The 12059-nt window shown below is 45.2% G+C and overlaps 2 protein-coding genes across 5 annotated transcripts in view; one reads left to right on the forward strand and one right to left on the reverse strand.

Annotated features, from left to right (window-relative positions):
- Positions 1 to 1729, reverse strand: part of SNX11 (sorting nexin 11) — a 28635-nt gene extending 26906 nt beyond the window's left edge. The window contains exons 1-2 of one of the 2 annotated variants that reach the window (XM_083147071.1): positions 1162 to 1729; positions 515 to 580 (exon numbers count right to left, since the gene is read on the reverse strand). In XM_083147071.1, the coding sequence (XP_083003197.1) occupies positions 515 to 550 (36 nt within the window). In that variant the 5' untranslated portion in view covers positions 551 to 580; positions 1162 to 1729. The remainder of the gene's footprint in view (positions 1 to 514; positions 581 to 1161) is intronic. The other variant, XM_083147070.1, reaches the window with a different exon arrangement.
- CBX1 (chromobox 1) lies at positions 1407 to 8129 on the forward strand. 3 transcript variants are annotated; one of them, XM_083147067.1, is made up of 5 exons: positions 1407 to 1735; positions 3821 to 3990; positions 4746 to 4920; positions 6134 to 6228; positions 7217 to 8129. In XM_083147067.1, exons 2-5 carry the CDS (start codon positions 3878 to 3880, stop codon positions 7359 to 7361), a joined length of 528 nt encoding a protein of 175 aa, XP_083003193.1. In that variant the 5' UTR covers positions 1407 to 1735; positions 3821 to 3877; the 3' UTR covers positions 7362 to 8129. The 3 variants fall into 3 exon arrangements, with proteins under 3 accessions (XP_083003193.1, XP_083003194.1, XP_083003195.1); XM_083147068.1 differs by lacking the exon at positions 1407 to 1735 and adding an exon at positions 1965 to 2143; XM_083147069.1 differs by lacking the exon at positions 1407 to 1735 and having other exon boundaries at positions 3843 to 3990; positions 4650 to 4920.
- The last annotated feature ends 3930 nt before the right edge of the window (positions 8130 to 12059 follow it).

Below are 12059 nucleotides of genomic sequence, written 5' to 3' on the forward strand. Positions count from 1 at the left end.
TAATTAGCCCCTCTGTTTATCTGATTTGACCATCTGTGCTGAGCCATGGTTACACCTAAAACTTGGACCGTTGGCATGCCTTGAGGAACCTCTGCCTGTACTTGTTTATTTACCTCAACTGGTAGTCACTGCACAAAACAAGTTGCTTATTCATGTAGTCTGTAAATGGGCACTGTGGGCACCTTGTGGTGCCATAAAAAGGAGAATTATAATATTTCTCCGGTATACACATTTGCGTGAAGTCTGCAAGTTTCATAATAGAAACTTGTATTACCCGACTCGCACCTAAAAAGCGCATAGCACCAAATATAAGGCATTTTACAATAGAGAGCTAGGGATATTGCTCGGTTCTTATCTGTAATTTTGTTCTACTGTTTTGGTTATTTCACTGACCAACATCCATTCCTTTTAGTATGCCCCCCTACTCTACTGTAATGCATCTCATTAGGAGGACATGAAAGCAAGTGCAGCATTACTTTGTGTCCCCTACCCTGCACACAGCAGCACCACCCACCTCGTCATCCAGGTGACTCCGTGACATCATCATCATCACAATGCGGCCGCATCACACGGGTCTCACCTGTAAGGAGAGCAGAGTCAGGAGCTGCCCACACAACGCATCCGCTTGGGCCCTATCTGTGAGGGGCCCCTACACTGCAGCTACCCTCATGCCAGGTGCTTTCAAGCTGTGCATAGTTACACCCCACACACCAGTCTAACACTACCTGCAGGGTATGGGTGAAAACCGGACCAACACAAAACCTCCGGACCGGACATCAAACTCTGCATTTTGTAGCTTGTAGCCTCCGGTCCGGGGGGTGTCCTGTCCGGGGGGGCTGCCTGTCACCAGGTAGAGGAGGGGGGGTAGAATAAAGCCTCCCTGCATGGTCCGGGCATGTAGCAAAAACCGGACGGTCCAGACCAGCTGGGGAGGCTGTAATCTCCCCTCCCCCATGTCCCTGGTGATAGCTATCACCAGGACACCCCCCGGACATGACACCCCTGGACAGGACACCCCCCCGGACCGGACCCTACGAGCTCCGGACTGCAGATTTTGATGTCCTGTCCGGCAGTCCGGGGTTTAGTCCGGTCCGGTTTTTACATAGTCCCCTACCTGCAGGTATGTGATGCGGGGAGGATACCCGAATACATACACACTACCTGGCTGAGAGGCGGAGGAAGCATTATACCCCCCGTCACCACACGAGCCCCGCCAATACCACACCAGCCCCAACACACACTCCAGCTTACGCGGAGACCACCCGCCTACACAACTCCTCTGTATGGGCGATCACTTCCGAGTGTAGTGAGGGCGTAGTGTGCGCGGCGATGAGAGCGGGTACATGTCACTAGGCCGGTCTCCCTAGTCGCGATGTAGCGGTGCTCTCGGCCGCCTCCGGCTCCTAGCAGTGATGACAGTCACCCCGCGCCAGTAGATCGCTCTGCATTCTGCAACGCACGTGCCTCCGCGCCGGGACTACAGCTCCCGTGATGCCTGGCGGCGGTGCGCATGCGCAGTGCCCGCGCTCGGTGGCGGCAGAGCATCAGATCCTTTTGTTTGGAGGAGCCACATTCCCAGAACCGAACCGGAGCAGGCGGGCGGCGCACGCGGCCACATTCCAACCACCCGCCGGCGGCCGCCACCACCACCTCCGCCCGACACCGGCCTGGCAGCGTCCCAGCGTCCCTACCGCCTGAGAACACTGGCACCGAACCGATCCCGCCGCTGTGACTGGTGAGAGACGCCGCTGTGCGCTGCTGCGGAAGGAGCATTCACAGCCCCCGCTCCCTCTATAGGACATCGTGTGTGTGTATATACTAGGCTGGTGTCACCTAGCCCACACCCCCTTCCCGCACTCTGCCACCCGGGCCGGCCAGGGGCATGTGGGCACACACTGAGCTGGTATTGGATGGGGTGGGTTAGGCTCGCAGTGGGCAGTTGCTGGTTTGGGGTATGGCTGGGGTGTGCTAACCCGGGACACCCGAGTGCAGCTTCTACAGTGGGGATGGATCTAGTGCAAGATTACCACAATGGACCAGGAATATGTCCTCTGCCAAGGGTGGGCTAGTGTGGGCCCGTCCTGACTGAGATGGGCCTGTCAGGGGTGCGCTGATTTGGCCACTGTCCTGGATTGGGTACAATGTAAGGTGAATTGCATGAAACCTCTGTGGCACACTGTCTAGCGTTGTGTCCATTGCATTTACTTGTAGTTGTGTATTGTCAGCATGCATGCTGCAGAGTTGCCTCCACCCCATTCCCTGCTCCAATGAAGATTACAGTTTCTTTGTTAAATCCAATCCATTCACTCCAGATATCATTAGTTGGTAACAGAATGCAATCAGTGTTTCTGGTAATTACCCAGCACACTTTCAATGCCTTTTTGCTGTTAATAAGCTGCCTTTTTTATGCAAATTTTATGAAACTGGCATTTTATTTACTCAGAGAGACACTATGGTCATGGTATTGTAGAGTTTTCAACATGTACTGTATAGCACAGTACCCCTGCTGAGATTGCATAATAATAGCTGTCCTTAGTAAGGATTACAGAATAATACCCACTGGGCAGATGTATGAAGTGGAAAGTGATAATGCAGCAGCCAGTCAGCTTCTGTCATCATTCAATCATATCCTTTAATAGAGAGGAGCTTATTGGCTGATACTTTATCACCTTTCACTTTATCACTTCATCAGACTTTGCCCCCAATGTAAGCTGATTTTCTCCATTTCCCAGAGCTTTTACAGTTTTGATTAAATAAACTGCCCCTTTCTCTTTATTCATTGTGAGCTAGAATATAAAACAAGTAGAAGATACACTGGAGTTCTTCCTTGCTTAGATCTTGCATCTGAAGATGCCTACACACGGTGTGATGGTCTGATGCATTTGAAACTTTTTAGTTCAAAATGCATCGCATGCGGTTCACATCGCACCATGTTTCTTTTGGCTTGCAATGAGATGCGCACTCCTGCACATCACTTATCGCAAGTCCAAAAAAAATAAGCATGCAGTACTTTTTGCATTAAATTGCATCACATCTACTTAAAATCGCATGCCATTTTAGCGTATCGCATTTAATTTTAACTATATGCAAACTAGTACAAAATGCATCTAGCACACATCTTGCAGTGTATGGGAACCTGCAGTGTTGCTGCCTGACTGTTCCTGCTGCACTATACCCTGCTAAATGGGATGGCAGACTATATTATTGTATTTTACAGTACAATTGAGCTATCAAATATACACATGCTATGGTTGAACATAAAGCCAGATAGGTCTGAGATGGTTGGATATAATTGCTGCCTGTCCTGCAGTCTACCTCAATTTTTTTTTTTTTTTTTTATTCTTAAAAAATGTTATATTAGCTCTCTTTTATTAATCAAGATGCCTTATACCTTGAGTTGTATTGTATGTTAATTGTGCAAATGTCTTTTAACCTCTTCATTCGGGTGTGCAAGCAGAGTTCTACTCTCACTAGGATTGGACCATGCAGTTCATATATTGTTAGGCCAAAATTTTGTCCTAAATTTACTAAGATTGGAGTAATATTGAAGACCGGATGTTTTCCATAGAAACCAATCAGATACTACTACTTCTTATTTAGCACTTTCTAGAAGGTCATTTAATCTGATGAGTTGCTATGGACAATGTCCCATCTTCAATAGAACTTTCCCATAGGGTGGATCACATATGTCTGTTCATGGCTGTTGTGGACTCTCCAACCATAAGCCTTCTTTTCATAGCTTATAGAAAGTAGTATTGAAGCCAATTACCCAGAAAAAATACTGCTGCGTTACTAAATGTTTTTTATTTGCTCCATGTAGATAACCTAAATCAGTAAGCTGGCGACGTCTACGGGGAAAAAACAAAACAAGAAAAAAATGGAAGACGTAGTTGATGAAGAGGAGGAGGAATATGTGGTGGAGAAAGTGCTAGATCGGCGGGTGGTTAAAGGAAAAGTTGAATATCTGCTGAAATGGAAAGGATTCTCTGAGTAAGTGCTGTAACAAGTGGTTTGTGGATGCCTGAGACACAAAATAGAGATATAAACATGATTTAGCAACCTAAAAGAGGCTTATTCTACAAATACTGACACTGAAACACAGGATCAGGCCTGTTTTGTGGAATACTATTATGAGTACAGATAGAGGTCTCCTATCCTTTTTACTTAGACCTAAGTAAACCCTAATGCTTATTTTTGTCACTATTGTCCTATATAGTTGCTATAGTGACACACATCCTAGCAGGGTCTAAAGCGGAGTACACACTAGAGTTTTCATCCCAAGATGCCGTTTCTTAGTCCACATACACATCACAGCCGGTTTAATGGTTACTCAGGCTTGTGTGCCTCTGGGTAGCATAATATGTTTAAGTGTAAATGGCAGAGGAATTTTAAACAATGTCAACATCTACAGCGTCTATTGTGCATCCTCAGTTGTGGGTGATGATCCTTTAGGGTGTCTACTTGGATTAAATGGCTTAAGTATACAAAGTAAGAATACATTTATCAATTAAGAGGAATAAAGTACTTCTCCTACTAGCAAAACCTGGATTATTTGCTAGACCTGGGGACAGGTTTGAGACTCGGAGCTGGTACTCTGGTGTGTGTTTGGGTTGCCTATTAAATACATCTCTGGCCTCTTCCCAGTACAGAAGAAACTCTGTAACGATTGAGAAGCAACTTCACACATTTTGAATGAAGTGTCTTGTTGGGGGGAGATTGGATGTGAATTCCTCTGGTGTTTGCAGTGAGGACAACACGTGGGAGCCAGAAGAGAACCTGGACTGTCCAGACCTGATCGCAGAGTTCTTGCAGTCGCAGAAAACAGCACACGAGTCTGATAAATCAGATGGCAAACGCAAAGCAGATTCGGACACCGAGCTTGCAGGAGAAGAGAGCAGGCCTAAGAAAAAAAAAGAAGAGGTGAGGCTGAGAACGCATACTAACATGGAGATTGTAGCGATAAAGTTCTATTCAATCCGTTCTGTCATTTTACTGTCTGTGTTTGAAAGGAGCGGAGCTGTTTGATTGGTACTTTATCTCCACTTTAAGCTGTGACAAATCAATAAATGATGACCAACACTCTGGTCCTACATATGGGACATGTTTGTAATATATCCTAAAAGAATGCTGTGAATGTATGTTTTTGTAAATTGACCCTCCAAAACTGTAACATGTGATAATTTTATTTATGGAAGCAGAAAGCATTACTCCATCATACCAATAGCTTCACAAAATAGTTGCTGCCTTCCCTTTGTTACCATCACAGTAGAATTCAATGACTACTGAACTAAGACCCTAATTCAGTTTTCTAAAAATGATTTTTTTGGCTATGTAACTGCCAATATTAGCGAGCAAATCTGTCATCCAGGAATAAAAAGTGGCGCTTGCACCATCGCAACCAATTCACAATATCTGTACAAGTTCACAGCCTAAAGCTAGCAACAAAGAACTGCTCGAGTAGGTCTGTGGCTACGAAGACTGGCGCTGAGGTTCTCTGTGTATCTGTTGCCAGCTGCTTTCAGGGCATATACCTGATAATGGCCATTACATGCCTGCGTTTTTGACAGTACACCGTCACTTCCTGTTAATCACTGTGTGATTATGTTCTCACTGAATGCAATCGCTAAGGCACCTTCACACGCGCAGTCTGCAGATAATTCAGTTGTGTAACCATTGGCATAGCGTACAACTAATACCCCTTTCACACTGCAGCTCTTAACCAGTATATTGCCGTTTTTTTTAGCCTTTTAAAACGGTTAGAGCTGCAGTGTGAAAGCGCCAGTCTGCATTGACCGGTTACAAATAACCGGTATTTGCAAACGGGTAAAAAGCAGAGTCCTACACGGTTTAGAGCTGTTTTTCATGCAGTGTGAATGGCTCTGAACCGGGATATAGGACTCAGGCAGTAGCTACTAAAGCACAGTGCATATGTAATGAGCCACTCATTACATATGGGCATATGTAATGAGCCAATCATTAAATATGCGCATATGTAATGAATGACTCATGCATATGAGTACCAGGTCTCAAAAGTTTAGGCAATGTGAAAGCAGCATAAGTGCATCTCCAACCAATATGTATTCTGTACCATTGGCTGCTGCAGAGATGTTCTAATGTTCTCTCTCTCCCTCAGGCTGAGAAGCCTCGTGGGTTTGCACGAGGTTTAGAGCCAGAGAGGATCATTGGAGCCACAGACTCAAGTGGAGAGTTAATGTTCCTGATGAAATGGTAAGTCAAATGTCCATCTGCCTGTGACTGACCGTATCATTTGACAAATTAAGGCATTCCATTATTAGTCGTCGTTTCCCCCCCACTTAGTGCAGTAATCTATAACACAGCGAGTTTTTAAAGGACTTGTAATATAAACCTGATAGTTTGCGTACATCTCCAATGTTTGTAGATCTGTGCATGCTCAGGATCTGTATTGCAAATGTGCAGATCTTTTTATGCAAGACTGTCCTAGGGCAATGGCTACGTCTCTCGGTTCAGGAGCATGAAGTTGGTCAGATGGCTAATGCTGCAGATGATCTGATGCAGTGGGTTAGAGAAGCTGGCAGGAGGCATCTATTTACACATGATACCTCCTGCAGCAGTAACATATTTTTTAAATGTATCAATGAATTCGGCCTATGTTGTACTGGACTAATGTTCCTGAGGTTACAGCCTATTGGTTCTTAAAATTAGTTGACCAAACTTTTAGTGTTTTTAATATTATCTTACTGGAAACTTCCCTAATGTGAATGGATAGTGCAAGCAGATATTTTATTTAGAAAGGTCCTATTGATCACTTATGTAATATTTGCATTATGTTCATGACAGCCCACAAAATTAAACTCATTACCTTCCACCTTATAAATATTATGGGGGTAAGTCCTATAAGATATGCTGTTTACATAAACTGCACCCAACCCTGCAACCTGCACGGGTAAAATCAGCCTGAATCCGCACTAAACCGCTGAGACCTCTATGTGGTTCTGGCTGCTGTACAGTGCATCCCCTGATGTGATGATGATCATCATTAACAGGTCTCTTGGATCTAACTTTAATTTAAATAAGAGAGCCACGTACAGAATAGGGAAAACTCCTTATTTTTGGATAGTGTTATTAGGCTGCTCTCTATGCAGTGGTACCTAACTTATGTACATATCTTGAAACCAACATGCAATAAATATCACAGACAAATTGTTACATTATAACATTTCCATATTACCTGCAGGAAAAATTCAGATGAAGCTGATCTTGTCCCAGCAAAAGAGGCCAATGTGAAGTGCCCCCAAGTCGTGATCTCTTTTTATGAAGAGAGACTGACGTGGCACTCCTACCCCTCCGAAGATGATGACAAAAAAGAAGACAAGAACTAAATGCCCCACACAGCTGGTATTACTGATAGGGGTTGGGAGAAGGGAGGGTATCTGCAGGAAAATCTTTCCTGTGGCCACAAATAATAAAGGTGATTCATGAGAGTAGCCCAGGAGAACACCCTACACGCCTTTCCTGCTAGTGTTACAAACTCTACATTTTTATTGAGTAGCATGTAATGTTTGGCTATTAGTGATATGTCTGTCAAAAAGAAGCTGAGGTCGCTTGGGATGGGTGGGAGGGGTTAAGAGAACTTTTTTTTAACTATATATTTTAATCATGAAATGAAGAAACAAAAATATGTCTCCAAAAGACAAATATGCATTCTGTTTATTGACATCCATTCAATGTCAGGTTCCTCCATGGAGTCCTTTGGGTGGTTGCAAGAACCTTTCAAAGCCAACGTGCCACCTATTGTATGGGGAATATGGAGATGTCCCCACCTTTAGGTGATTGGAGGCACATCTTTAAAGGGAGGTAATGCGGCATTTGTGTATTTTCAACCAGTTACTTGGAGAAGGTGCTGTTTGTGTGTTTTTAAATTCCCAACCAGGAAGCCTAAGGGAGGCTAGGGTCTACTTTAGATCTTAGTTACTTTAGGGATCCTGTACAGAGAATAATTGTATAAACCTGTCAACTTTGTAGTCTGTTTTTAAAAGCATGTGTTTTAAGTCAGTGAGAACTTTTATCATAAGCAAATATTAGGCAGCATTTTGTTAGTCAGTCGTCCTAATAAAACTTTTAGATTTATAAAATCTTGTTATTCCTTTTATCTTCTGTCATGCATGAATTATTTATTAATGGTGCAATTTTACAGCACCAAACGCTGGTCACAAATGGCCCCACCAGTACAGTAGATTATGGACTTGAGTTTGTGAACTAACAAACCGCTCACAGTTTTCTGGTCAATTGATCTGCAGCTATATCTACATACAGATCAGGAAGGGTGTGCTCCATACACACTGCTTTATCCGTCGTGATTGACCTCAAAACTGGGCGAGCACATGCCCATTGAGCTGTCAAACACTGTGGCACCTACAGCGCTGTACGATTGCCTATACACACAGAATGATGCATTGAGATATCGGGCACCAGCTGTGTTTCACAGTTGACAGGATGTAAATGTGAACAATGCCATTCAGATTAATCAATGGTACACACTAACCGATGGTCTGCCGATATATCGGCTAGTGTGTAAGCTCCTTTACTCATGGATGCATTTTAAAATATCTACCGGTGGAACTAATTACTGTTCAGAGAGCTGGAAAACATGCATTGTATGAGTTCCCGGAGGACTGACTTTAAAAACCTACGTTGTAGATTAACAGAATGAAAATGAGCTAGGAGCATTATGAGTAACTGGGTACTTTAGGCTTTGTGTTATTGATGGGTATTTGTCCTATTGAATTCTTCGACTGGATGTTTTTATTTGTTTTGTTTCCCTCTATCACAGTAAAAAAAAAAAAAAAAAAAAATTATACCAGTGTTTCCCAAATTTTATGAATCACAGCACTTTAGTATTTTACTAATGGCATCCCTAGGCCAAAAGTTTGAGAAAGTCAGACAAATATTAAATTCAGTAAATTGTGTTTACTGGTTATCTTTAAGCTGGATGGATACACAATACAAGATTATTTTTCCAATCTGGCAAGGTCTGGGAACAAATTACAATCAACCATTTACTCTCTAAATCAGAATCCGCTTTATTGGCCAGGTATAAAGTGTTCCTTCTAGGAACTTCGGCGGGCAGGGCCCTGCTTCAAAGGAGGCAGCGTCACTATTTTGGGCAGTCTCGGGCCGCAGATGTCACAAAAGGGGTGTGCCTGGGCCGTGACAAAAAGGGGCAGGCTCGGCCGCCGTCACAGAAGGGGGGCGGGCCCGGCCGCCCCGAAGACTTTGCACTGCAGGGGAAGCGCCGGGCATCGCTATCTACAGTGGTGCTGGGCTTCCCCGGTCTCACCTGCAGGGAGGAAGGCAGGGTGTTTTTGCCGGGCACTGCCAGAGAGGCAGGGCGCATTTTACCCTTTAAAAATCAGGCAGGGCACAGCGCCCCACTAAAATAGCCTAGCGGGAACACTAGTATACTTGCGTATACTAGGAATTTGGGTACTTATGTATTATGTGGGCGCCCAATTTTTTCATTGCATTGCATGCAATATAGTGGCATACAATGCAATGCAAATGCGATCTTTCATTGTAAAGACCCAATTTCATACCCCCACTATCCAACTACGCATGGAGTTGATTTTATATAGTGTGGGGAGCGCAGCGAGCCACCGAGCCCGAAGCGTGGCGAGTGGACGCAGAATACATGTAAAGTTATCCACGTCCGCTCGCCACACTTCACGCTCGCCAAACTATATAAAATCAACTCCATGCGTAGTTGGATAGTGGGGGTATGAAATCACCCATGGTTTACTATACAATTAAAAATCAGGTCTTTACAATGAAAAATTGCATTGCATGCCTTAAGTAGTGGCATGCAATGAAAAAATCGGGAGCCCAGATAATACATAAGTACCGGAATTTGTTTTCGGTTTGCTGTGCAGCAGCCAGGTGGGTAACAAGTAAACAGCATACAGTATAAACCATATAAACAGGTGGGGGAACATGTACAGTCATATAGAAAGTTATTCCCAGGTGACACAGTGTTAGATTATGTGCAAAGGGTTATGGCGTGACTAGACAGTGAGTTCACGTGTGAACAGGTGAACCGCTTGAGGAAATAAACTTTTTAGGCTTCTACTGTACCTGGAGTGAATAGCCCTGTAGCATCTTCCTGATGGCAAGAGGTTAAACAAGCCATGGCCAGGATGTAGTTGGTCCTTGACTATCTTCGTTGCCCGCCTTTTTGCTCTGGACAGGTAGAGGTCCTGGACAGAGTGAAGGTCTGTCCCGATAATCTTCTCTGCAATTCTGACTACCTTTTGGAGTCTGCATTTGTCTCTCTCGCTGGCAGAGCCGTACCAGACCAGTATTGAGGAGCATCGTACAGACTCCACAATTCAATTGCGGAGTAGAAGTGGAGCAGAAGCTTCTGTGGGATGTTGAACTTCCTCAGTTGCCTAAGGAAGAATCGCCTCTGCTGCGCTTTTCCAAAAATAGGATCCGTGTTGGTCCCCCATTTAAGGGCCCTAGGAGATTGTGGTTCCTAGGAACTTGAAGGCATCCACTAGCGACACTACACTGTCAGTAATTCTTAGTGGAGCAACACCACCAGCCTTCTTCCTAAAGTCCACTACCATCTCAACAGTTTTGAGTGGGTTGAGCTCTAGATGGTTGCTGCTGCACCACCGGGCCAATCGGTCCACTTCTTGTCTGTAGGCCGATTTGTCCCCGTCCTTGATAAGGCCAATGACGGTAGTGTCATCGGCGAATTTGATTATCTTTACTGATTATGCCTCTGAGGTGCAGTCATTGGTGTACAGGGAGAAGAGCAGGGGGTGAGTGTACAGAGTAGACAGCCTTGGGGGGCTCCTGTGCTGATGGACCGCACTTGGGAGGTGAATTCCCCCGCTTTCACAACTGTTTTCTATCATTCAGAAAGTCCACAATCCAAGAACACGTAGCTTCAGGGACTACTAGGCGGAGTAGTTTGGGGTGGAGGATGTTGGGGATGATTGTATTAAAAGCCAAGCTGAAGTAGACAAACCGGACCCTTGCATAGGTACCAGGTATATCCAGGTGCTGCAGAATGTAGTGCAGGCTCAGGTTGACTGTGTCCTCAATGCATCTATTAGATCGGTAGGCGAACTGGAGAAGGTCTAGCTGGTGGCCAGTCACAGCTTTCAGGTGGTTCAGTACCAGGCACTCAAATGTTTTCATAATCACAGATGTCAGAGCTATCGGCCGGTAGTCATTCACATTTGTAATGGTTGGTTTCTTGGGGACCGGAACAATAGTGGAGCTCAGGGCAGATGGTGACACCCCGTCAGGACCTGGTGCTTTCCTTGGTTTGGCCCTCTTGAACATCTCTTCCACCTCTACTTGGGTGACCTGGAGTTGGCTGTCGACATTTGGTGCAGCACAGAGGGTATGGTTTGCTTCACAGTGGACTACTTTTTCAAACCTGCAATAGAAGTTGTTCAGCTCATCAGCTAGGTCTTGGTACATGGCTGTGGGTTTGGGTGTTTTCTTGTAGCTGGTTATAGATTGCATTCCTTTCCACACAGATACAGGGTCATTAGTGGACAGGTCATTTGTCAGCTTGTCAGAGAACCACTTTTTCTTCTGCGGCAGACGTCAGGGGCCACAGGGATAACAGTGGGTATAGGAGTGAGGTCACGACCAATCCAGCACCAGAAAGGTTAAAAACTTCTGGCTGTCTGGAGACAGCCCCAGGCTAGTTACTTTCAGTTTTAATTGTGCTGGCAGGAGCCAACACGCATTTTTGAAAGGGGCTGTTTTTAAGCAGCCAGAACTTCACTTAGAATTTTTTTTTTTTTTCTTTTCACTGACGTTGTCAGTGATAGAGCAGCAGCGCTGAGGGTCTGTTAGACCCCTGCACTGCGCTCCATCACCCGGTAGCCGCACACCTCCCACGTGGCTTCCACAGCGGGGGTGTCGGCTGGATCCACGCACTGGGGAGAGACAACCGTGACGGGGACCTGGACACCGCTTAAAGGTAATGCGCTCCCCGCCGGGAGCGTGCATGCGCACATGTAAATAGCGGCTGAGCAGCCCGGCGAGGGGGATTGCCG

This window comes from Crinia signifera, chromosome 6, assembly GCF_055691185.1.
Source record: "Crinia signifera chromosome 6, ASM5569118v1, whole genome shotgun sequence".
In the NCBI taxonomy this organism is placed as follows: domain Eukaryota; kingdom Metazoa; phylum Chordata; class Amphibia; order Anura; family Myobatrachidae; genus Crinia; species Crinia signifera.

Coding starts and splice junctions, on each gene's coding strand:
- CBX1 (XM_083147067.1), top strand. CDS start 3,878: ATGGAAGACGTAGTTGATGAAGAGGAGGAGGAATATGTGGTGGAGAAA. Junction 3,991..4,745: donor AAATGGAAAGGATTCTCTGA/GTAAGTGCTGTA, acceptor TGGTGTTTGCAG/TGAGGACAACACGTGGGAGC. Junction 6,229..7,216: donor TTAATGTTCCTGATGAAATG/GTAAGTCAAATG, acceptor TATTACCTGCAG/GAAAAATTCAGATGAAGCTG.